Source organism: Coregonus lavaretus, assembly GCF_964263955.1.
Source record: "Coregonus lavaretus genome assembly, chromosome: 22".
Lineage (NCBI taxonomy): Eukaryota > Metazoa > Chordata > Actinopteri > Salmoniformes > Salmonidae > Coregonus > Coregonus lavaretus.
The window spans coordinates 19,842,374-19,868,088 of NC_140009.1; the positions used below are offsets into that span (position 1 = coordinate 19,842,374).

The 25,715-nt window shown below is 48.2% G+C and overlaps 1 protein-coding gene across 1 annotated transcript in view; it reads left to right on the plus strand.

The window, feature by feature from the left end:
- LOC311149580 (microtubule cross-linking factor 2-like) overlaps nt 1-25,140 on the plus strand; it is a gene marked incomplete at both ends in the record, with an annotated part of 52,273 nt that extends 27,133 nt beyond the window's left edge. Inside the window, 11 exons of the mRNA XM_084186755.1 lie at nt 230-292; nt 3,359-4,699; nt 5,866-5,982; nt 11,817-11,945; nt 12,289-12,519; nt 12,672-12,827; nt 13,116-13,283; nt 20,961-21,215; nt 23,211-23,284; nt 23,367-24,867; nt 24,988-25,140. Coding sequence (XP_084042881.1) covers nt 230-292; nt 3,359-4,699; nt 5,866-5,982; nt 11,817-11,945; nt 12,289-12,519; nt 12,672-12,827; nt 13,116-13,283; nt 20,961-21,215; nt 23,211-23,284; nt 23,367-24,867; nt 24,988-25,140 — 4,188 coding nt within the window. The remainder of the gene's footprint in view (nt 1-229; nt 293-3,358; nt 4,700-5,865; nt 5,983-11,816; nt 11,946-12,288; nt 12,520-12,671; nt 12,828-13,115; nt 13,284-20,960; nt 21,216-23,210; nt 23,285-23,366; nt 24,868-24,987) is intronic.
- Nucleotides 25,141-25,715: the final 575 nt, after the last annotated feature.

Below are 25,715 nucleotides of genomic sequence, written 5' to 3' on the forward strand. Positions count from 1 at the left end.
AAGGGGAGAAGGGTTATAGACTCATGGTGGTATTATTATTATGTTGTATAACACCTTGGCCAATGTGCTGCTGCTAGCTCTTTGGGGGTCTAGGGCCTAACATTAGGTTGGGTTACTGTAAAAGCACTTTGTGACAAATGTTATTTAAAGGGCTATGGAAATCTAATTTCATTGATTGATTGATTGATACTAATTATTGTCAATTTTATGTGTTTCTCTCTATTTCCAGAACTCTCTGAAGAAGAGAGGCGCTCGGCCAAACAACAAGCCAGAGAAGAAGCCGTCTGTCCAGGTAACTTAGACCAACAGAGACCTTCCATTTTTTCTACATTGAACAGCCAAAGGGAAAATCTCATATAGATTTACAAACGAATCAACCAAAGAAACAAACTGCAGCTGCAGCATTTTGTCTCCAGACACTCACCTCTGATTCTTACCTCAGCCTTATTCTAAAATGGATTCAATAAAAAAAAATCCTCATCAATCTACGCACAATACCCCAAAATGACAAAGCGAAAACAGTTGTATTTAAATAAATATTTGCAAAATTATAAAAAATAAAAAACTGAAATACCTTATTTACATAAGTATTCAGACCCTTTGCCATGAGACTCGAAATTGAGCTCGGTGCATCCTGTTTCCATTGATCATCCTTGAGATGTTTCTACAACTTGATTGGAGTCCACCTGTGGTAAATTCAATTGATTGGACATGATTTAGAAAGGCATACACCTGTCTATATAAGGTCCCACAGTTGACAGTCCGTAGAGCTCCGAGACAGGATTGTGTCGAGGCACAAAACTGGGGAAGGGTACCAAAACATTTCTGCAGCATTGAAGATCCTCAAGAACACTTAAATGGAAGAAGTTTGGAACCACCAAGAATCTTCCTAGAGCTGGCCGCCCGGCCAAACTGAGCAATAGGGGGAAAAGGGCCTTGGTCAGGGAGGTGACCAAGAACCCGATGGTCACTCTGACAGAGCTCCAGAGTTCCACTGTGGAGATGGGAGAACCTTCCAGAAGGACAACCATCTCTGTAGCACTCCACCAATCAGGCCGTTATGGTAGAGTGGCCAGACGGAAGCCACTCCTTAGTAAAAGGCACATGACAGCCTGCTTGGAGTTTGCCAAAAGGCACCTAAAGTACTCTCAGACCATGAGAAACAAGATTCTCTGGTCTGATGAAACCAAGATTGAACTCTATGACCTCAATACCAAGCGTCGCATCTGGGTGAAACCTGGCACCATCCCTACGGTGAAGCATGGTGGTGGCAGCTACATGCTGTGGGGATGTTTTTCAGCGGCAGGGAGATTAGTCAGGATCGAGAAAAAGATGAACGGAGCAAAGTACAGAGAAATCCTTGATGAAATCCTGCTCCAGAACGCTCAGGACCTCAGACTGGGACGAAGGTTCACCTTTCAACAGGACATTGACCCTAAGCACACAGCCAAGACAAGTCTCTGAATGTCTTGAGTAGCCCAAGCAGAGCCCGGACTTGAACCCGATCGAACATCTCTGGAGAGACCTGAAAATAGCTGTGCAGCAACGCTCCCCATCCAACCTGACAGAGCTTGAGAGGATCTGCAGAGAAGAATGGGAGAAACTCCCCAAATACAGGTGTGCCAAGCTTGTAACGTCATACCCAAGAAGACTTGAGGCTGTAACCGCTGTCAAAGGTGCTTCAACAATGTACTGAGTAAAGGGTATTGTGTGTAGATTGATGAGGGGAAAAAAACAATTGAATCAATTTTAGAAAAAGGCCTAACAAACCTAACAAAATGTGGAAAAAGTCAAGGGGTCTAAATACTTTCCGAAGGCACTGTAGGTAGAATACAGGAGGATATTTTTCTCTATTGAGATTACTTCCTTATTTATTTCTACCCAAATCTAAAATGTTCCTGTTTTGATTAATTTAATAGAGTGGGTTAGGTATTCTCTATACCAAATTAGCATACCCCCTGAGTCTTTTTTCTTGTTTCACAGCTGGTAGTTTGGTGTATGGGACTAACAGCTCACTGTAACCTAGAGGGCAACTAGTGGGTCCATCTCCTCTATACCATGTTTCTTGTAGGATGCCAATTTATTTGGTGAAGTCTGGGTTCCTGCTCTTTAGTCCAAAGGCAGACCTTCTATATTCCAGGATGAGATAGTAAAGGATTTGTGTTCCATACTGTCCAGTGTTGTCTTTCTCTCTCTCTCTCTCTCTCTCTCTCTCTCTCTCTCTCTCACTCTCTCTCTCTCTCTCTCTCTCTCTCTCTCTTCTCTCTCTCTCTCTCTCTCTCTCTCTCTCTCTCTCTCTCTATCTCTATCTCTATCTCTATCTCTATCTCTATCTATCTCTATCTCTATCTCTATCTCTATCTCTATCTCTATCTATCTCTCGCTCTCGCTCTCGCTCTCTCTTCTTCTGTTTCTGTGGGGATGAGGTTAATGCTTAATATCATATTATTGGAGTGCCACTGCCACATACCATAAATGGTGTTTAATGTTCTGGGAAATAGCCCCATCACCAATAAAGTACACAACACATTATTTCATGGGCCTGGACCATTTTGAGTCAATTGGTTAAATAATAGAGGGAATCTGAGTAATACCCTCTGCAAAATAAATGTGCGTTTAATATTCAAAATGGCTTCTGTCTGTTATAAATACACCAATGTACCTCAATGCCCCCAGCTAGCACACATTACACGGTAATATAGTACATTTACATTACATTTTAGTCATTTAGCAGACGCTCTTATCCAGAGCGACTTACAGTTAGTGCATACATTATTTTATCGAACCCACAACCCTGGCGTTGCAAACGCCATGCTCTACCAACTGAGCTACATCCCCTGCCGGCCAAATCCCTCCCCTACCCTGGACGACGCTGGGCCAATTGTGCGCGCCGCCCCATGGGTCTCCCGGTCGCGGCCGGCTACGACAGAGCCTGGATTCGAACCAGGATCTCTAGTGGCACAGCTTGCACTGCGATGCAGTGCCTTAGACCACTGTGCCACTCGGGAGACTATGCTTGTAGTATGCATGACTCCCCAGTGTTGCATCGACCTATCCCACTTTGCCCCAAAAAATCCATAGCTTTGCATTGGTCTAAATATTTGATGGGGTTACCATGAGGATGGCGAATGAGTTCAAGCTATTATGAAGAATTTGACAGATTTTAACATGTTAATAGAAAAAAAACTCCCGCACAATTAGCTTTTTTTAATTTGTCGTTTTGGCCTCACTATCTTTCTCTCTCTGTCTCTCTCTCTGTGATATGTGAGAGGATATATTGTCATTGTGTGTTTGTGTGAGTGAGTCAGTGTGTTGTCAGTGTTCCTAACAGCCTGTCTCTGTGCCTCTCTGTGGCCAGCAGGAGGACAACTCTGACCTTAAGTGCCAGCTCCATTTTGCCAAGGAGGAGTCAGCGCTCATGTGCAAGAAGCTGACCAAGATGGCCAAGGACAGCGAGGCCATGCGGGAGGAGCTGGCCAAGTACCGCTCGGTCTACGGCGACGTGGACGCCTCGCTCACCGTGGAGGAGGTGAACGACTCGCCCCACACCCGCGAGGCCGAGGTTAGAGTTCACCTGAAGCTGGTGGAGGAGGAAGCCAACCTGCTGAGCCGGCGCATCGTGGAACTGGAGGTGGAGAACCGTGGCCTGCGGGCCGAGATGGACGACATGAAGGGCCAGGAGCTGCCACCAGGGCTGGGGGTCGGAGGCATGGGAGGCCCTGGAGGAGGAGGTCTGGAGAATGTGATGGAGATCCAGAGGCACCTGCAGTTTGTGGAGGAGGAGGCAGAGCTGCTGCGGCGCTCGCTGCTGGAGATGGAGGAGCAGAACAAGCTGCTGATGAACGAGATCAACCGCTACAAGTCGGAGCTGCCGCTGGCGTTGGACCCAGACCAGAACGACTCCTCATCCATCTCTCTCCTGGAGGACGGTCATGGTGGGGGGGCTCTCATCAGCACCGAGGCACCCCAGGAGGAGCTGCTGCAGGCCGCCAGGCTCCAGATCGGGGAGCTGAGCGGCAAGGTGAAGAAGCTCCAGTACGAGAACCGTGTGTTGCTTTCCAACCTGCAGCGCTGCGACCTGGCCTCCTGCCACAGCTCTTCTAGGCCAGCCCTGGAGACCGACGCTGAGGCAGGGGACTCGGCCGAGTGCCTCCCCAGCCAAGCGCGCCGTGAAGGCCCCATCGGAGGGGAGAACGAGCCCCTGGAGGAGAGGGAGAAGAAGACGTCCACGGGGGTTCCCTTTCACCTGCACGGTAACGTCCCCCTGGGGCTGAAGGACCATGAGGCCCTGCTGGCCATGAGGGACCAGGCCCGCCTCATCTCTACAGCCATCCAGCTGCTGACCGCTTCCGACTCCAACTGCCCCTCCCTCTACCGCAAGATCTCCTCCACCTCCTCCGGGGAGGCTGCAGAGCCCTGTGTCCCAGAGAAGAGCCAGCAGGCCCAACCCTCTGAGCTCCAGGACCTGCCCCTGGTGGAGGCTCTGACGGGCAGGCTGCGAGCGCTGCACACCCAGCTCCAGGCCTTCGTGAAGCGAGTGGAGAGCCTCGGCAGCGCCCCTCCTGGGAGAGAGCAGGTGGAGGGGACATCGCCCCTGCCTCTACTGTCCGAAGCTGGAGACTCCGTGACGGATGCACCCTCTGCCTCACACCCCTGCCCTCCAGACGACCAGGCGGGTGAGATCACTGCAGAGCAGAAGGTAAGAATGAACACCCTCCTCCTCTTCCCACCACTCATTTATTATTGATTATGTTTCTTTCCTTTTCTTTTTTATGCTCCTTTTTTGTAGTAAGTCTATTATTTCTGTTCCGTTTGCTCTTTGAACCACGGTATGGCTAATACTCCCCCCCTTCCCAGCTCACACTATGGTTTCTCCCTGGCACAGAATGCTGCCGGCACACATGACATGACACGCATGCTGCTTTGATGCCTTATAACCTGTTATAGATGCTACATAGAGCTCAGGGCTCAAATGGAGCCACCACTGTGCTGCATGACAACTAGAATGATAAAGAAATCATAGAAACCATAAACCACAATCTATTTACACACATCAAAAGACAATTCGCACATTTCCATGTAAATGCACTCTAGTAAAGTTGGTTCTATGCTTAGAGTTAAGCTCCATTAGAGGCCTACTGAGTCCCAACCCCATCCGCTCTCCCCCCGTCCCTCCCTCTCTCACCCCGTCACTCCCTCTCTCACCCCGTCCCTCCTTCTCTCTCCCCGTCCCGTACTCTCTCTCCCCGTCCCTCCCTCTCTCACCCCGTCCCTCCCTCTCTCACCCTGTCCCTCCTTCTCTCTCCCCGTCCCGTCCTCTCTCTCCCCGTCCCTCCCTCTCCCCGTCCCTCCCTCTCTCACTCCCTCTCAACCCGTCCCTCCCTCTCTCACCCCGTCCCTCCCTCTCTCACCACGTCCCTCCTTCTCCCCCCTCTCACTGCATGGGCACCATGACCGCCACTTTCTGCACTTGTTTCCCTTTCCTCTTTTTCCTCTCTCTTCTCTCACTCTTTTGATTATTTTAATCCCCTCTCCTACTCTCTCCTCTTACTCTCCTTCACTCCCCCCCTCCTCCCCCAACCCTCCAGCCGTCGCTCCTACTTCTCATCATTGTTTTGGTTCTGTTCTCCACTCTGTCCTACGCCACTCTGACAAAGCTGTTTTTCCTTTACATACTTTTCTTTGTCCTGTGAGGTTAATTTTTTTTTTTCAATGTGTCTTACGGATCTTCCATTTTGGTTGTATTGTTTTGTTTTGGATGCCCTCCATCCCTACCATATGTCTCCCCTCATCCTCTTCCTTCCCTTTCCTCTGTTCCTCTTCCTATCTTTTTATTTGTTTTCATTAACTTGCCCATGCATGCAGCAGCCTGACTTTAGGGACCAATCAGAGCACGAGGTGAAAGGTCAGGAGGAGGAGGAGGGTGACAGCCACACTGACAGCAACAAGAACCAGGAAACACAGGAGACGGAAACAGCCCTGGTAGGTCACTGCTATAGAATAGTCAAAATACACGCATGCATGCACAAACACACACAGACACTGTGCACTCCTTGATGGCCCAAACATGTCTTTAGGCTCTCTTCCCTCGTTCTTTCATGTGATAGATAGTGGGTGAATCAGGCTGGAATCACACTGCTGCTGCAGTAAACACAATGACATCAGCTCTTGAAGTGAGAAGAGGAAGTGTCTGCTGCTCAGTGTTCGTTTGACCTTTCCGTAGCAGGTCTCCTTGGAAACCTGGACTGTGAGGGAGGGGGCATCTGCAGAAGCGATGAATAGAGCAGAGAGAAACACAATCGCCACAGCCCACTCTCCTGTTACAGGATATACAATGTTCGTTTTATAATGTGGGAGTCATGAAAGGGAAGGTTTCTCTCTGGGCTGTACTGTAGCACATAATCAGTTAGTCATCTGAACACACACTTCCTAAATGTGAGAACTAGAGAACCTCATTGTTGCTGTCAATAGGCTGGTTATTAAAGGTTCAATAACTCAGTTGATTTCTCTGTATCTCCTGAATTAAAACACATTCTTGAAATATATAATTATATAATCATAGTAGGCAATTAACTATGACAGCATTGAGCGGGCCACATTAAATCAGCTTGTGGGCGACTTTTGGCCCACGGGGCACGTGTTTGAAATAAGTAGGCCTAATAATTCACCCTGTGTCTCTCCTCAGTAATCACTGCATCACAAACTACTGTTGGCTTCTACACATCATCATCCACCCTGCTCCTCTCCCCTCTCAGTGATCAATGATTAGGCTGCCAGGACAGGGGAGATCAGGACCGGGTCCGGCGAGGGAAGGAGGAAAGGACAGGGGATAGGGCAGGCAGTAACACCTTGGCCCCACTCCAGGCGATGTTATCACACGCAGACTGCCTGAGTGCTCTGTCTGTCTGTAGAGACAGGGTCGGTCGATAGAAGCATGACAGGGCTGATGTATGGACATGGATGTGGGAGTGTTGGTGGGAACCAGGAGTCCATCAGGGTGACTGTGTTCTGTGTCCTATTCATTAGGGAACATAGTTTCAAAATGTTGTGCAGGTAGTCCCACCCCGTTTTAGTCAGTTTTCTTCTGTTTAGTACCTAATGAATACGGCCATGGTCTCTCCCCACTGAGTGGTGCCTCTTGTGTCCATTACCACCAACCAATCCTTTCAGAGTAACTCTGTAATGTTAGAAATAGGGTACTATATCCTGCTCAGAAAGCAACTTAAATAGAATATTCTTCTGCAGGACAGTAAGACCGACATAATGCTGTGAAGGGCATTGGAAACTGACAGCAGGTTATCCATTTATGTGCATGGAGTCTGCGTCTAAGGCTTGGCTCGGGAATGTAAGCCTTTTATACAATTGTTATGGTCTACGAGGCGAATATGCATTGGAATGGGAGGAAATTGAAAGGTTTAGCAGCTGAAATTGAGCTGCCCTCACTCTTACTCCTTGGATCCCTTTGGTGAGAAAATGAGGGTGTCAGAAGTCACTTGCAGAGGCTGCTGAGGAGAAGGAGAAAGGGAGAGAAATGCAGAAGTGGGCTACGGTGTAAATTATACAAAAAATCTGCTGCAAATCAATTTGTGACTCGCTGAGTAATAGTGAGCTACAGTGTCATAGTGCAATTGGGACTTGCACTGGCTGGGACTCTCTCAGAATACACAGTGAGGGTAGAGTTATTGAGAGGGCACACTGCCAAAACGTTGGTTATCCCTAGTAGATAACCAAGTAGATTGTAGTAGATTGTGAGTAGATATTGAGTGTGCAACTTTCTTTTTTCCCAAAGAATAATGGTTGGTGAAATTGTACAACAACAAAAACAATGATTCCAGCAATGCAACGTCTAAATAAGCTAACATGAAAATAAATGACATTGTATTTTCACTTACAGTGGGGGAGAAAAAGTATTTAGTCAGCCACCAATTGTGCAAGTTCTCCCACTTAAAAAGATGAGAGAGGCCTGTAATTTACATCATAGGTACACGTCAACTATGACAGACAAAATGAGAAAAAAAAATCCAGAAAATCACATTGTAGGATTTTTAATGAATTTATTTGCAAATTATGGTGGAAAATAAGTGTTTGGTCAATAACAAAAGTTTCTCAATACTTTGTTATATACCCTTTGTTGGCAATGACACAGGTCAAACGTTTTCTGTAAGTCTTCACAAGGTTTTCACACACTGTTGCTGGTATTTTGGCCCATTCCTCCATGCAGATCTCCTCTAGAGCAGTGATGTTTTGGGGCTGTCGCTGGGCAACACGGACTTTCAACTCCCTCCAAAGATTTTCTATGGGGTTGAGATCTAGAGACTGGCTAGGCCACTCCAGGACCTTGAAATGCTTCTTACGAAGCCACTCCTTCATTGCCCGGGCGGTGTGTTTGGGATCATTGTCATGCTGAAAGACCCAGCTACGTTTCATCTTCAATGCCCTTGCTGATGGAAGGAGGTTTTCACTCAAAATCTCACGATACATGGCCCCATTCATTCTTTCCTTTACACGGATCAGTCGTCCTGGTCCCTTTGCAGAAAAACAGCCCCAAAGCATGATGTTTCCACCCCCATGCTTCACAGTAGGTATGGTGTTCTTTGGATGCAACTCAGCATTCTTTGTCCTCCAAACACGACGAGTTGAGTTTTTACCAAAAAGTTATATTTTGGTTTCATCTGACCATACGACATTCTCCCAATCCTCTTCTGGATCATCCAAATGCACTCTAGCAAACTTCAGACGGGCCTGGACATGTACTGGCTTAAGCAGGGGGACACGTCTTGCACTGCAGGATTTGAGTCCCTGGCGGCGTAGTGTGTTACTGATGGTAGGCTTTGTTACTTTGGTCCCAGCTCTCTGCAGGTCATTCACTAGGTCCCCCCGTGTGGTTCTGGGATTTTTTCTCACCGTTCTTGTGATCATTTTGACCCCACGGGGTGAGATCTTGCGTGGAGCCCCAGATCGAGGGAGATTATCAGTGGTCTTGTATGTCTTCCATTTCCTAATAATTGCTCCCACAGTTGATTTCTTCAAACCAAGCTGCTTACTTATTGCAGATGCAGTCTTCTCAGCCTGGTGCAGGTCTACAATTTTGTTTCTGGTGTCCTTTGACAGCTCTTTGGTCTTGGCCATAGTGGAGTTTGGAGTGTGACTGTTTGAGGTTGTGGACAGGTGTCTTTTATACTGATAACAAGTTCAAACAGGTGCCATTAATACAGGTAACGAGTGGAGGACAGAGGAGCCTCTTAAAGAAGAAGTTACAGGTCTGTGAGAGCCAGAAATCTTGCTTGTTTGTAGATGACCAAATACTTATTTTCCACCATAATTTACAAATAAATTCATTAAAAATCCTACAATAGGATTTTCAGGATTTTTCTTTCTCAATTTGTCTGTCATAGTTGACGTGTACCTATGATGAAAATTACAGGCCTCTCTCATCTTTTTAAGTGGGAGAACTTGCACAATTGGTGGCTGACTAAATACTTTTTTCCCCCACTGTATCTGTCAAAGCCCTCAGAGAATCTTGAGACAAAACATAAAGGTTGTCATTGTACCTCGAAACACAGCAGCAACCAGTAGTCTTAAAGCGCCATTTAAACACAGATATGCATGGAACATTATGACACAGTGGACATTGGAGAATGGAATCATGTTCATTTTCAAACCTTCAGAGTAATTAATGCCCCTCTGGGTATTTCAGTCTTCCACAGAACACCCCCAATGTCCCACCTTATCAAATTCTACACACTTGGTCTAATTGGCGAGAAAATACAAATGTTGGGCGCTGAGTGATAATGAAAAGCTTGAGTGGCTGGTCTTGTGCCTGTCGTTAGAACGGAGTGTCACGCCCTGGCTCTGGGGACTATGTTATGTTGAGCCAGGGTGTGTAAGTCTATGTTTTGTATATCTATGTTGGCCTGAGTGACTCCCAATCAGAGGCAACGAGTGTCAGCTGGTTGTCTCTGATTGGGAGCCATATTTAACTATCGGTCTTTTCACTTTGTGTTGTGGTTTCTTGTTCCTTTTGGTTTGTGTGTATCGAAGGACTTCACGTTTCGTTCGTTGTTTTGATCGGGTGATCTGTTTAATAAATAATATGTACGCACTCAACGCTGCGCATTGGTCCTCCTCCTTAAGCGAACGTGACAGAAGAAACCACCAAGACAGGACCAAGCAGCGTGAGGAGGAGAGTGGATGGACCTTGGATCAGGGGAGTAGGAGTTTCGGCTGGGCCACGCTAAGTGAAGAGGAGAGAGGCTGGTCTATGAAGCAATGGATCGAGAGTCTGGCGAGAGCTAGGGAGGCCTGGTCCACGGGGAGGAGAGAACCCCAGAAAATTTTTAGGGGGGGGCTCACGACGTGGACGACGGGGCAGCAGGAGGCCGCGATGGAGCGGTCCAGCGGGTGTGAAGAGGAGGCCGCCAGGTTAAGGGGGCCACTGGTCACAGAGGAGAGGGAAAGTGTGGAGGCACGGCGAGAGGTACTGGGGTGTATTACCAGTCCGGTCCGGCCCGTTCCTGATCCCTGCATAGGGCCAGTGGCGTGTGTCCCCAGTACGGTTCGGCCTGTTCCTGCCTCTCGCACCGAGCCTGTGGTGCGCGTCGTCAGCCCTGTCCGGCCCGTTCCTGCTCTCCGTACCAAGTCGGTGGTGCGCGTCGCCAGCCCGGTCCGGCCCATTCCTGCTCTCCGCACCAAGTCTGTGGTGCACGTCGCCAGCCCAGTCCGGCCCATCCAAGCTTCCCGCACCAAGCCAGTGGTGTGCGTCGTCAGTCCGGCACGGCCCGTGCCTGCTCTCCGCACCAAGTCTATGGTGCGTTTCGTCAGCCCTGTCCGGCCCGTTCCTGCTCTCCGCACCAAGTCTGTGGTGCGCGTCGCCAGCCCAGTCCGGCCCATCCAAGCTCCCCGCACCAGGTCAGTGGTGCGCGTCGTCAGCCCGGTCCGGCTCATTCCTGCTCCCCGCACCAAGTCAGGGGTGCGCTTCGTCAGCCCGGTCCGGCCCGTTCCTCCTCCACGCATCAAGCCAGGGGTGTGTGTCGTCAGTCCAGCACAACCCGTGCCTGGGTCATGTCCGGAGCCGGATCCGCCGCCGAGGCGGAGTGCCCACCCGGTCCCTCCCCTGTTGTGGTTGTTTGGCGCGGCCGGAGTCCGCGCCTTTGGGGGGGGGTACTGTCACGCCCTGGCTCTGGGGACTATGTTATGTTGAGCCAGGGTGTGTAAGTCTATGTTTTGTATATCTATGTTGGCCTGAGTGACTCCCAATCAGAGGCAACGAGTGTCAGCTGGTTGTCTCTGATTGGGAGCCATATTTAACTATCGGTCTTTTCACTTTGTGTTGTGGTTTCTTGTTCCTTTTGGTTTGTGTGTATCGAAGGACTTCACGTTTCGTTCGTTGTTTTGATCGGGTGATCTGTTTAATAAATAATATGTACGCACTCAACGCTGCGCATTGGTCCTCCTCCTTAAGCGAACGTGACACGGAGGCCATTTGATGAGCAGTTCGTGGGTTAGCGCTAATGGTGTGTTTATTGGACCATGGGGCCCAGTGTGGGTGTGTGAGTGTGCTGTATGTCTTTAACTGTGTAACATAAGGTTGGGATTGTTGTTCTCTGTTTGGAGTTGAGTTATTGTCAATGGAGGATATTTTTCAGTTGTGGGAAGTGGTGTGGTGTGCTTTACACTTTACAGGGTGATGTAGCATTGCAGAGTGTATTGTACTCTAGCTATAATGGTGTACTTCTCTCTCTCTCTCTCTCTCTCCCTCCCACTCTCTCTCTCTCTCTCTCTCTCTCTCCTTCTCACTTGCTCCCTCCCTCCCTCAGCAGATCAGTGAGCTGCAGGCTCTTCTGTGGGAGGCGAGGGAGAATGCTCGCGGGATGCAGGAGGAACTGACAGTAGAGAGACAGGCTCACAGAGACCCCACCCACAGCAGCTCACAGACATTCACACAGGTACACAACCATAGAGATAAAACTGTTATATAACTATGTACACGACACTGACTACAGCCAAACCCTTCTAAACCACACAGAGCGTTGTTACTGTAACATCTTGTCAATGCTAATACAGAGTATGCACCGCACCTGAGAACAGTATGGTATCACTACTATGATATGTACAACAACAACAGTTTATTATATACATGCATGCACCCACTTAGCAAACAGCTAAAGCAAACGGTGCTGCACCTAATCCCTTATCATAACAACACTGGCACTGTGAGCCCCTGTAGCCCACTGACTGGCCTGTCCCCTCTCTCTCTCTATGTGTGTGTGTCTCTCCCTCTATCTCCAGTTGCAGGAGGAGCACCAGAAGGCCCTGACGCGGAGGGACTTCCAGCTACAGAGTCTGAGTCTGCAGACACGGCTACAGCAGAAGTTCTGGAGCCAGGAGAGGAACCTGATGTTGCAGGAGTCCCAGCAGCTCAAGCAGACCCTGCTGCTGCTCAGCCTCAAGCTGCGCTGCTTCCTCAAACAGTGGCGGCTGGGACGCAAGCTGGACACGGAGGCCAAGGATGTCTTGGAGGTACAGGACTGACTGGCCACCCTCTCTCTTTGAATCAGCCACTTAGCTGTGGCATGGTACTTTGATTGGTTGATTAGATTTTTAGCTGTTGAAGAAGCAGACTGGCTGACTGACTGACTGGCTGACTAATAATTTGCTGTGTGTCCCTACAGGTGAACAGTCTGAAGGACCTGTACCTGCTGCTGGAGGAGGAGAGTCTGGCCGCACACCCTCACCAGGGAGACAACAAGATGACCGCCGCAGAGGAGCAGCCCCTCTGCCCCACCATCTCCAAGGAGCTCTGTGTGCTGGAGAAGAGCTACAAACAGGTACAGGAACAGGTCACACCTGGGTCATATTCATTAGTGCACACCGTTGCAAAAGAATGTTGCTACAGAAAACGAAAACAAGCCTTTGTTATTGGACAAGTTCAGGTAGTTCCTCTCGGGTTTCAGCCAGTTCTTTCTGTTTAGTGTCTACTGAAAACAACCCTAACAATACACAGGAAACAGCAGTTATTGATCAAATGAATGACATGGAGATCTTCTCAAATGTCATGTTCCTCTCTATGACATTGAGAGGTCATTCACTGATTCTCCATCCTGTCTGTGCCCTAGACGAGCGGCGTGAGCAGCACTCTGGCAGACCTGAAGGGAGCGCTCCAGGATCTGAGCGGGGAGCTGCGAGAGGAGCGTCAGGGCTCTCAGGAACTGACCCAGCAGTTTGCCCGTGCTAAGGCCTCCTGGGAAGTGGAGAGGACAGAGCTCAAGAGCCTCATCTCCCAGGTAAGACCACACCACCTAGAAGGAAGCAACTAGCATAGAAATATAATTATTAGAATGGAAATTTGACTTCACCCTTAAGGGTACAGTCAATATGGCTGACATGGTATAGAAACCCTCTGTCGTATAGTTATAGTTTCAAACCCATAGTTTATCTAAAACCAGCTAAAAACCTTCCACCATCAGGTGTTATTTGGCTAGTTCAGAGGCCAGGCTATTATGTAGCTTACAGACCAATGAATTTCACATGAGTCACAGTCCCTGCCTGACCATTATCTAAGAGGCTTAGCATAAAGCATCCCTGAGAGGGTAATACATTAGCCCTTATACCACCCAGGTATCACACAGACTACTGGAGAGAGAGGACTGATAATAGGACCCTGGCCACCAGGGTTATGATCTTTCCCTACTTGGAGGTAGCGTAAATACTTTAGAGTAGACTCTTGCCTGATCAGTCAGACATGCTATAGCTACTGGGCCCCAATCGTTTCTTCTTTTGGCTACCTGGATGTCTGGGCCAAAGCCATTGATTGTATGACCATTAAGTGAGGTTTTCTAGTTTAAATAAAGGTCTTCATTCAGCATGCAGGAGAGCACCCCCTGAAGCTGTACAAAGATCACGTTACCCATTCATAAAGGATGACATGACCTGTCATTTGTTACATTTTACTGAGAAAGGTTGTCGAGGTGCGGAGAGCTATGTTACAGATGATCAGAAGTATGAATCAGTCACTGGGTATTCATTTAATCACCAATACTCATGTTGACAAATGGCTTGAAACTGCTGATATCCTGAGGTGGTGGATTTGTGCCAATCTATCTGTGGTTTAGTCTGGCCGTCTGCTTTTCCCCCAGACCTCCGTTCACTTTGTGTGTGTGTGTGTGTGTGTGTGTGTGTGTGTGTGTGTGTGTGTGTGTGTGTGTGTGTGTGTGTGTGTGTGTGTGTGTGTGTTTTTGTGTGTGTGTGTGTGTGTGTGTGTGTGTGTGTGTGTGTGTGTGTGTGTGTGTGTGTGTGTGTGTGTGTGTGTGTGTGTGTGTGTGTGTGTGTGTGTGTGTGTGTGTGTGTGTGATAGATAGATAGATAGATAGATAGATAGATAGATAGATAGATAGATAGATAGATAGATAGATAGATAGATAGATAGATAGAGGGTAACTGGCAGTGAGAGATGAGTTTAATATAAAGACGACTGCCAGCCTGAGACGTTTTCATAACAGCAGCCTCCGTAATGACTTAAATGAACAGGCTTTGAGACAGGCCACTGCATTACACCAAGATAATATATATATATTATCAGACCAGGGGGGAAAGAGAAGGTGAAATAGAGAAAAATAATTAAGAGAGGAAGGGATGGAGAGGAATAATGAGAGAGAGGGGGGGATAAACAGAGGGCGAGAGAGAGAGATACAGTAGACACAGAGAGAGTTTGAAGCATGTTTCCTTGGTCCTGTCAGACTGTTCCCTCCCTCTGCAGTCCCTCCTCCATGTGTCTGTAAGGGCATAGCTAAATGGTTGCCTGCCCTGAGAGCAGCACTGTGCCATGGGGATCCCTGTCCTGGCGGCGCCACCACAGCTACTCAACACCATAACTGGGTCACAATTTAAAACCAAGGAGGAGTGGGCTGGACCAGGCTTTTTCGTTCATCCCTCCCCCCTCCTTCCTCCTCCTGTATCCACCGTAGAGGCTTCTGTCTCTCTCCTCCCTGGCAGTAGTAATGTGTTGTGTGTCAGGGTGAGAGGGAGAGAGGGAGGGAAAATAAGGGTTAAGGAGAGAGGAAAAGGGGCTTCTTGTGCTATAGTTCTAGACCTTTATTAAACTGGACACAACTAACTTCTTTTTTTTTCATGTATATATCCTGATGAAAGAAGGCCCTACATGGACTGTAGGAGCATGGCCCAGTCTGTAGCCTTGGCTCAAGTCTAGATTTTGCCCCGGGTTAGAGTCCTGATTTGTCTTTTGTTTGTGTATCACCAGAAGACCCAGATGACAATGTAGTAATTCAGTTGAAACACTTTAAAATGGCGTCACCTGTATGAACCATGGCCATAATCAAAGCGTTGACTCTCTTTCCCCCAGTCTGGGATAATTTGTCATCTGAAAGGTCTGACAGGTGACTCCACACCAAATTGGAAATTAAAACAGCCACCGCTAGGGCTGTGGCAGTCATTAAATTTTGTCAGCAGGTGATTGTCAAGCAAATAACTGCCAGTCTCACGGTAATTGACCGTTAATTAACATAAACACTGTTTGGGAAAAAGTACCCAATTGTCATAGTTGAGTAAAAGTAAATATACCTAAACAGAAAATGACTGAAGTAAAAGTGAAAGTCACCCAGTAAAATACTACTTGAGTAAAAGTCTAAAAGTATTTGGCTTTAAATATACTTAAGTATCAAAAGTAAATGTATAAATCATTTCAAATTCCTTATATTAAGCAAACCAGACGGCACAATAAAAAATATATTTTTTTATATACGAATAGCCAGGGGCACACTCCAACACTCAGACATCATTTACAGGTAGCCAGGGGCACACTCCAACACTCAGACATCATTTACAGGTAGCCAGGGGCACACTCCAACACTCAGACATCATTTACAGATAGCCAGGGGCACACTCCAACACTCAGACATCATGTACAGGTAGCCAGGGGCACACTCCAACACTCAGACATCATTTACAGGTAGCCAGGGGCACACTCCAACACTCAGACATCATTTACAGGTAGCCAGGGGCACACTCCAACACTCAGACATCATTTACAGGTAGCCAGGGGCACACTCCAACACTCAGACATCATTTACAGATAGCCAGGGGCACACTCCAACACTCAGACATCATGTACAGGTAGCCAGGGGCACACTCCAACACTCAGACATCATTTACAGGTAGCCAGGGGCACACTCCAACACTCAGACATCATTTACAGGTAGCCAGGGGCACACTCCAACACTCAGACATCATTTACAGGTAGCCAGGGGCACACTCCCAACACTCAGACATCATTTACAGGTAGCCAGGGACACACTCCAACACTCAGACATCATTTACAGATAGCCAGGGGCACACTCCAACACTCAGACATCATTTACAGGTAGCCAGGGGCACACTCCAACACTCAGACATCATTTACAGGTAGCCAGGGGAACACTCCAACACTCAGACATAATTTACAGGTAGCCAGGGGCACACTCCAACACTCAGACATCATTTACAGATAGCCAGGGGCACACTCCAACACTCAGACATCATGTACAGGTAGCCAGGGGCACACTCCAACACTCAGACATCATTTACAGGTAGCCAGGGGCACACTCCAACACTCAGACATCATTTACAGGTAGCCAGGGGCACACTCCAACACTCAGACATCATTTACAGGTAGCCAGGGGCACACTCCAACACTCAGACATCATTTACAGGTAGCCAGGGGCACACTCCAACACTCAGACATCATTTACAGGTAGCCAGGGGCACACTCCAACACTCAGACATCATTTACAGATAGCCAGGGGCACACTCCAACACTCAGACATCATTTACAGGTAGCCAGGGGCACACTCCAACACTCAGACATCATTTACAGGTAGCCAGGGGAACACTCCAACACTCAGACATCATTTACAGGTAGCCAGGGGCACACTCCAACACTCAGACATCATTTACAAACTAAGCATTTGTGTTTAGTGATAAGTGTGTGAATTGGACCATTTTCCTGACCTGCTAAGTATTCCAAATGTAACGAGTACATTTGGGTCTTAGGGAAAATGTATGGAGTAAAAAGTACATTATTTTATTCAGGAATGTAGTGAAGTAAAAGTACAGATACCTCCAAAAACGACTTATGTAGTACTTTAAAGTATTTTTACTTAAGTACTTTACACCACTACATAAACACATTTAGCATCTCCTGGCTTCCACGCATAGCCTACAAGCCACTGATGCAGACCTTTGGAACATCTACATTTTAAGAAGTCTAATAAATCCATGTAATATAGCCAACACCTTCACAATAAATCCATTATTTATTTTAGACAGGTCTAAAGAAACATGATTTGAAGAATGTAGTCTATTTCAGAAGGACAGAATAGCATACTCTGAGTTGTCCTTATGTTAGGCCCTGATCTGGCTATGCCATATGGCTGTGGGCTACACTAGCAGACAAGATCTGCTTAGAATTCAGTGGCATTATTTTATATTATCTTATAGTATGAAGAATACAATTGAACATAGCTGAATAAAATATAAATAATATTTTCTCCAAATGATTTGAGGGAGTGCGCACATGCGGCCATTCTGTGTTGAGCAGTTAACAAAGAAACAGGTCCTCCTATATTCTTAATTTAGAGTTATTTATGCAACTTTAGTTGTGATACAAACGTTGGGCTATATGTTTAGATTTTTAATACATTCTAAGGCTGCATGACGCGACTAATGATGGTTTGAAAAAAGTTGCAGGCCGCACACACTTCATCAGTCTCTCATTCACAATTTGACAAGCACTTGATAATGCCTCGAATTTCCTGGCGGCATCCCCTTTGTGTGGCCGTAATTGGTCAACTTGTCCTGTGCGAGAAATAAATATTCCAAACATAGTTTGGGACAGTTGTGGGATGCGATAGATCCTAAATTAATACAACCACTAGTATAAAAAAAAACGTTTAAAGCCAATGAGGCTGATGCAACAGATCAGAACATTTAGCTTAAAATGTTGATAAACTATTAGGATATTTCTTTACATTATAAATAAAAAAATTAATTGGTCATTTAGCAGACGCTCTTATCCAGAGCGACTTACAGGAGCAATTAGGGGTAAGTGCCTTGCTCAAGGGCACATCGACAGATTTTTCACCTAGTCGGCTTTCGGTTACTGGTACAACGCTCTTAACCACTAAGCTACCTGCCGCCCCATTATAAGTGCAGCAATGCGCACACAGCATTAGGCTGGCTATAAGCGTGAATGTTCCAAAATGCAATCAATTAGCGGGAAAACACCATTCTCAAAAGAGACCGCAAATGCGATTATGCATGTAATCCTTTATTATAAAGGTGCATTTTTATGATGAAAATTATCTTCCCCAAACTTGAAACTCACACGCCACCTATGTATGCCAGTTAGGCTCTACACCGGTTGTAAAGCGGATTAATGTATCATTCACAATTCATAGGCTAAAATTGTCACCCATCAGACTATTCTTGATTTAATCTTGTCTTTACATATATTAAATACTATGTGTGAAATTTGTTTTGATTTAGAATGGACCATTATCATGCACCTGTCTTGAAACAGGGGCATGGGGAAAAAATACGTCATGTATGCACTTAAATAGCGAAAGGAGGACGCTTTTCCCATGGTTCATTTTCATGCCAGCCAGGTAGGCTATACTCCTGTTGTAAAGAGAAGCAATGTGCTTTTTATATATTTTTATTTTTTATACATTTACATTTTAGTCATTTAGCAGACGCTCTTATCCAGAGCGACTTACAGTTAGTGAGTGCATATATATATATATTATTATTATTTTTATTTTTTATTTTTTCATACTGGCCCCCCGTGGGAATCGAACCCACAACCCTGGCGTTGCAAACGCCATGCTCTACCAACTGAGCTACATCCCTGCTGGCCATTCCCTCCCCTACCCTGGACGACGCTGGGCCAATTGTGCGCCGCCCCATGGGTCTCCCGGTCGCGGCCGGCTACGACAGAGCCTGGATGCCTTATATGTGCTTAATATTAGGAAAATTGAGAAATAAATATAGTAGGCCTATAATATAGAAAGCTGATGGGATCCTCCTCTTTTTAAAACTCTGTTTTCTCACGCAATTGCATAGCCTATAGAAATGTTGCGCAACATGAGCTCATGGGCTCTCATGAAGTGTTTGATTAGATATTCGATTATATTTGCATTGAGTGATTAGAGAGACAATAGAGTGCTGAGTACCAGGCAGTTAGCAAGTTTGGTAGGCTAATAATCACCATCAGCAGCATCAGAGCTTGGAAAAGCCTAGTTACCATGACTAAATGGTCACGTGGAATTTGACTGTGGTCATGACTCGTGACCGCCAATGTATTAGATCAGATTTACTGACTAACCTTTATGGCATAATCAGAGCTTGATTCATTTTGCTTTTCTGTATATTTAAAGAAACTCATTCATCATCTGCTGCCCCACCCTGAGAGTCATGCACGCACCGGAGTATGCAAGCCACACACACACACACACACACACACACACACACACACACACACACACACACACACACACACACACACACACACACACACACACACACACACACACACACACACACACACACACACACACACACACACACACACACACACACACACACACACACACACACTCACACACACACACACACAATGTTACTGTGCCCCCTTTACCCCTTCACCCCTATAAACTACGCTGTTACTGTGCCCTTGTATTGTGTAAACCCACTGTGCTGGTGCCCAGGAAGGAACTGGATGGCACAGCTGGGTCCAATCTCTTCCTGCTCTGCTCAGCCAATCATATCAGTAGGATGGCATCCTGGCAATGTGGCATGGCACCAGCAGCTGTTACACTGTGTAACCAGTCTTAAGGCGTAATGCCTACAGATGCGTCACAAATGGCACCCTATTCCCTATATAGTGCACTATCTAATTTTGAATTTTGAGACCCATGTGGGCCCTGGTCAAAAGTAGTGCACTAAAACATAGTGCCATTTGGGACTCTTGTCTGTCTTCAGTGGTTTTGGGGGGAATCTTGGGTGAATTGGGAGTGTTCAGAGCAAATGTCTTTCTCTGTGCTATAAACCTCCAGACAACCATTAAGTCACCACCCCGCAACGCCTCACCAATAAAACTCATTAGGGATATTCGTCTGATAGGCCACCCAGACTCCTCCATTAGCACCATATAAGGCTGGAACCTGCAGTCATCCTCCGGCACCATGGCGATTGATGGGGCTCCCTCCCCCGAAAGCTGTGAGTTGTAATACGAGAAAAAAAAAATGAGACGGACTCGTAAAAGAAATAAAGAGCAATCGCCTCAGCTTTGAAGCACTGCTTGATTCATTCTAATGGGGGGATTGGAGAGGAGGGAGAGGCGGAGAGAGGAGGGATATAGGAGGGAGAAATGTAGCGGGCGTCTTTAGCTGTTGTCTTTTAATGTGACTGATAAGAGGAGTTTACAGGTTTTCTCTTACACCTTAAAAACAAGGGAAGGATTACTTAAAAGTAACACACACACACACACACACACACACACACACACACGAGAAGCATCTGCTGCTGTTCTTTATTTATAGGGCTTTCTCATTAAGTGCCTCGCTCCACGTCTCGTTTTATAGAGGGAGGAATACTTAAAAGCAAATAAAGTCTGTTTAGATCTTCAGATAAACATTTTAGTGTTCTCAGAGATGGAAAAAAAGAAAGGAAAATGAAATAAATGGATCTGGTGTGTTAATCAGGGAGACAGTGTAGGATGTGTTTGTTGAGCATTTGGGTATTCATTACTTTTGGTATTACATCAACACATATAAATGTAATTTAGCTGCTCAAACATGCATGGAACAAGAACTTGTTATGGCCTGCACTACATCCCCCATAGTGTCACATGATCACCAGCCTCACCAACCTCTCCTCCCCTCCTCTCTCTCTGTCACCCTCCGCAAAAGCTGGAGAGCAAGGTGGGCAAGGCTGACCTAGCCGGGGGGGAGAAGGACCTCCAAGGACCTCCCGAGCTGAAGGTGGCGCTGAAGAGGGAGCGTGAGGAGCACCAGCACCTCCTTGCCGACTCATACGCCGCCGTCATGGACCTGACCAAGCAGCTGCAGATGGGCGAGAGGAACTGGAACCGCGAGAAGCTGGAGCTCCTAGAGCATTTCAGTCAGGAGAGGGGCCAGTGGGAGCAGAGGCTACAGTGCAAGATGGTAACTGGATTACATTTACATTTACATCATTTAGCAGACGCTCTGATCCAGAGCGACTTACAAATTGGAGCATTCAACTTATGATAGTTGTTGTTTTTTATGGGGGGGGGGGGGGGGGGGGGGGGTAGAAGGATTACTTTATACTATTCCAGGTATTCCTTAAAGAGGTAGGGTTTCAAGTGTCTCCGGAAGGTGGTCAGTGACTCCGCTGTCCTGGCGTCGTGGGGGAGCTTGTTCCACCATTGGGGTGCCAGAGCAGCAAATAGCTTTGACTGGGCTGAGCGGGAACTGTGCTTCCGTAGAGGTAGGGGAGCTAGCAGGCCAGAGGTGGATGAACGTAGTGCCCTCGTTTGGGTGTAGGGTCTGATCAGAGCCTGAAGGTAAGGAGGTGCCGTTCCACTCACAGCTCCGTAGGCAAGCACCATGGTCTTGTAGTAGATGCAAGCCTCAACTGGAAGCCAGTGGAGTGTGCGGAGGAGCGGGGTGACATGAGAGAACATGGGAAGGTCGAACACCAGACGGGCTGCAGCGTTCTGGATAAGTTGTAGGGGTTTAATGGCACAGGCAGGGAGCCCAGCCAACAGCGAGTTGCAGTAATCCAGACGGGAGATGACAAGTGCCTGGATTAGGACCTGTGCCGCTTTCTGTGTAAGGTAGGGTCGTACTCTGCGAATGTTGTAGAGCATGAACCTGCAGGATTGGTTCACCGCTTTGATGTTAGCGGAGAACGACAGGGTGTTGTCCAGGGTCACGCCAAGGTTCTTTGCACTCTGGGAGGAGGACACAATGGAGTTGTCAACCGTGATGGTGAGATCATGGAGCGGGCAGTCCTTCGCCGGGAGGAAGAGCAGCTCCGTCTTGCCGAGGTTCAGCTTGAGGTGGTGATCCGACACCCACACTGATATGTCTGCCAGACATGCAGAGATGCGATTCGCCACCTGGTTATCAGAAGGGGGAAAGGAGAAAATGAATTGTGTGTCATCTGCGTAGCTATGATAGGAGAGACCACCTCAGTCCTGATAAGCTTCTATTCTGCTCTGCACTCCATTCTACAATAGCATGGTCTAGTAGTGTAGCTTAGCCATGTAGTGAGTACTGAGTGACACTAGCTACCCATGTGGCATCTAGTGACACTCCTAATTTTCCTCCTTCCTCCTCCTCATCATCTTTTGCTTATTTTTTCCTCAGTGTGGTCTTTTGTTGGGGTGGAATGGGAGGTTAATGTCACTGGTAGGACATTGGACATGACATAGTTGGCTTGTATGCAGTACTGTACTCTGTAACTAGTGGTCTAGTGTTTTCCATAGAGGGGTTAGGGATAACTGGCCAGTAGAGGAATGCAAGGAGAGACAACATGCTGCTGAACATGAGTGTGTCTGCTGCATGGCCAGACCACACTGGAGGGTGTGTGTGTGTGGGTTAGTCTGACTGGCCCCATTACCTGTGTCTGTCTGGCTGGCATCCAGTCTGTCCCAAACTGACTGGCTGGTCTTGGAAAATAGGTCTCTCTCTCACTCCAATACTTATTGTGTTAGAAAACGGCACAGGAAACATAGCACTGAGGCCAAGCACACAATAGGACATGTCTTTTCTCCTGTCTGTCGTAGCCCTACTGTTGCTTCTGTGTCAGTTAAAGTCACATTTGCATTGTGCATCAAAATACAAAAATTCCTTCATGAAGTGAACAGCAGTCACGTACTGTAGGATTCATTTCAACCACCCCCATCCTTCCTCCTCTCCCTCCCCCCTTCTCCTCTTTCCTCTCTCCTCTCTCCCCCTCTGAGAGGAAATGTGTATGTGTGTGTGTGAGCTCATCTCCCTGTGACCTGAAAGCTCCTGAGTCAGCGTCACTACATGGACAGCAAGGGAGAAATACTGTATCTCCTAGATGACGGCCACATCCTCCTCATGTCCTCCATTAAACACTGCCGATAAAAACTACCGGACTGGTTGGACAGGCAACTAAAAATGGCTCCTTGTTTCTCTCCCTTACAGTCTCTGCACGACAAAACCACCCCCGAAAGAGAAACTGCACCGGACGCTGTTACAAATGGAACCAATTTATCAAGGTAACATTTGTACAAAAAGCACTATTTCAAATGAAAAATTAATAGTCATAGCTGAAAAAGAATATCATTTTTCTTCTATCAGGACCAAGTCTGTCCCGTCCATGTTGGAGGGTCTGCTGGAGGCCTGTCCTTTCCTTCCGGGTCAGGAGGTCAACGGGACAGCCAATGAGGAGGGAGAGAAGGACCAGCCCAACATCCAGGCCCCTGCCTTTCTAGCCCACACAGACCTGGGTGACCTCACCAGGAAGAACTGGAAGTACCTGACCAATGAGATGGCTCTGATGGAGCAGGGCGATGCCCCCTTCAAGACGTGGGACTGCCCCAGCTCCCCCAGCAGTTTCCTGGACCTGGAGAGCATCCAGAGGAGCTACACGGCCCCCGACAAGACCGGCATCCGCATCTACTACAGCCCCCCCACCATGCGCCGTATGGAGAGCCGGCTGGCCAAGGAGAAGCAGGACAAACCTCAAGCCCAGCAAGGCCACCTATCTCGGGCTTCAACTCCCTCAGACCCTGGGGCCCTGGAGGGCCAATCTCCCTCCTCCTCTGCCTCCTCCTCTTCGTCCTATGACCAGTGGTTGAGCTCTCTGTCCAAGCAGCACAGGGACCTTCTGGAGAACAGCAGCGGGGGCGCAGGGGTAGTGCCCTTCCACGGCCTGGAGATCTCTGCCAACCTCTCGGACGACATGAAGGAGATGACCAACTGCGTGCGCCAGGCCATCCGCTCCAGCTCTCTGGAGAGGAAGTGCAGCAAGGATGCGAGCAGCCAGACGGTGGGGATGTCTAGCCGCTCCACCCAGACGGCCCAGTTTGTGACTGTGGGACTGCAGACGGACGGGCTCGGGTCTCGGGGGGTGGGGGGCTTCCACACCAAATCCTCCTGGTCCCCCCGGTCCTCGTCTTCACTGGCCTCGGCCCGCTCGCGCCACATCTCCTCGTCACTGGATAAGGTGCACAGCCGCATCGACAGGCCCTGCTGCTCTCCCAAGTACGGCTCTCCCAAGCTGCAGCGACGCGTTTCCGCCTCATCCTCCAAGCTGGACGGAGGAGGATTGTCCTCGGCTTCCTCCAGAGACCGCAGCCTGTGGAACCTGCACCAGCGGTCCTCGACCTCCAGCGGCTCGGCCTGGGCCCGTTCCACCACCACCAGGGACAGCCCCGTGCTCAGCGGCCTCAATGACGGCCTGTCCAGCCTGTTCAGCGTGGTGGAACACTCAGGCAGCATGGAGTCCCTGTGGAAGAGTGAGCCAGGGGCCAGCCCAGCCCGCCAGGCAGCAGGGAAGCCCTCTGGCCCTGGACCAGACACCGGAGCCCAGAAATACGGCCCCTTCCAGGAGTTTTTCAGGAACGTGTGCGGCCGGACCGGAACGACCATGCCCGGGGGAGGGGAGAGGGGGCAGAGGGAGGTGGGGGCCATGGATGAGCCCAAGCCTGAATTCCTCTCTGGGGCTTCGCTGGTGGGGAACGACAGCATCACCAAGATCGTCAACAAGAGGTTCATGAGACAGATGCCCAGGGAGGAGCTGGGGGCCACTGCTAATGACCCCACTGCCAGGGACCTGACCTTGAGCTCCAGCATGGAGGTAGGTCCCACACACACACACACATACAGGACATCATATCCAAGCATATTATTTGAGCAGCTCTGTCTTTCATTGGATGGCATTATAACATAACTATTTACTGTCTCCTCCCTGTCCCAGGATGCAGCGTGTGATTGTAACTCCCAGTCTCTTACTTCCTGCTTCACCCGGCCCTCCCGCTCAGCCACACGTCATTCACTGGGCCACTGCATGCACCGCTCCCAGGAGCCTCCCACGGCAACGGAGGAGAGAGTGGATGCAGGCAATGAGTGATGGATCAGTGAGAGCACGGACGCTCACACTGTCACACACAAAAAAACATGCATACTGCCTCACCAACACACTGCCACATAAGCTACAGAACTGTCACAAAACGTAGACACAAACATCTTAGCTACACCAACACACTGCTACATACATACTGTACATACACACAATCCCTCACAAACTGCCACACAGAACCACTGTCACATGCACACACACACAGACACACACACACACAGATGTCTGGAATTGGAACAACCCAAGCAGCACATTCTAATGCCAAGGATAAAGGGAGACCAGAATCTCCTAGGATTTCTCTTTGAGCACCAGAACCACAACCATCTACCAGCAGGACAACAACCCCACACACAACACACATACTGGAACAGTAATGACACACTACTCCCTATATAATGCAGTATTTAGGGAATAGGGTGCTATTTTGGATGCAGACAGTTTGTGGAAACGACCACCTAGGAATTCAGACAGTCTTATATGATGTCAGAACCCACAACACTCTACTTTACCCGGAAATTTTGGAATTGCACAGGGAAAACACATACTGGGCTACTAGATTTCTACAA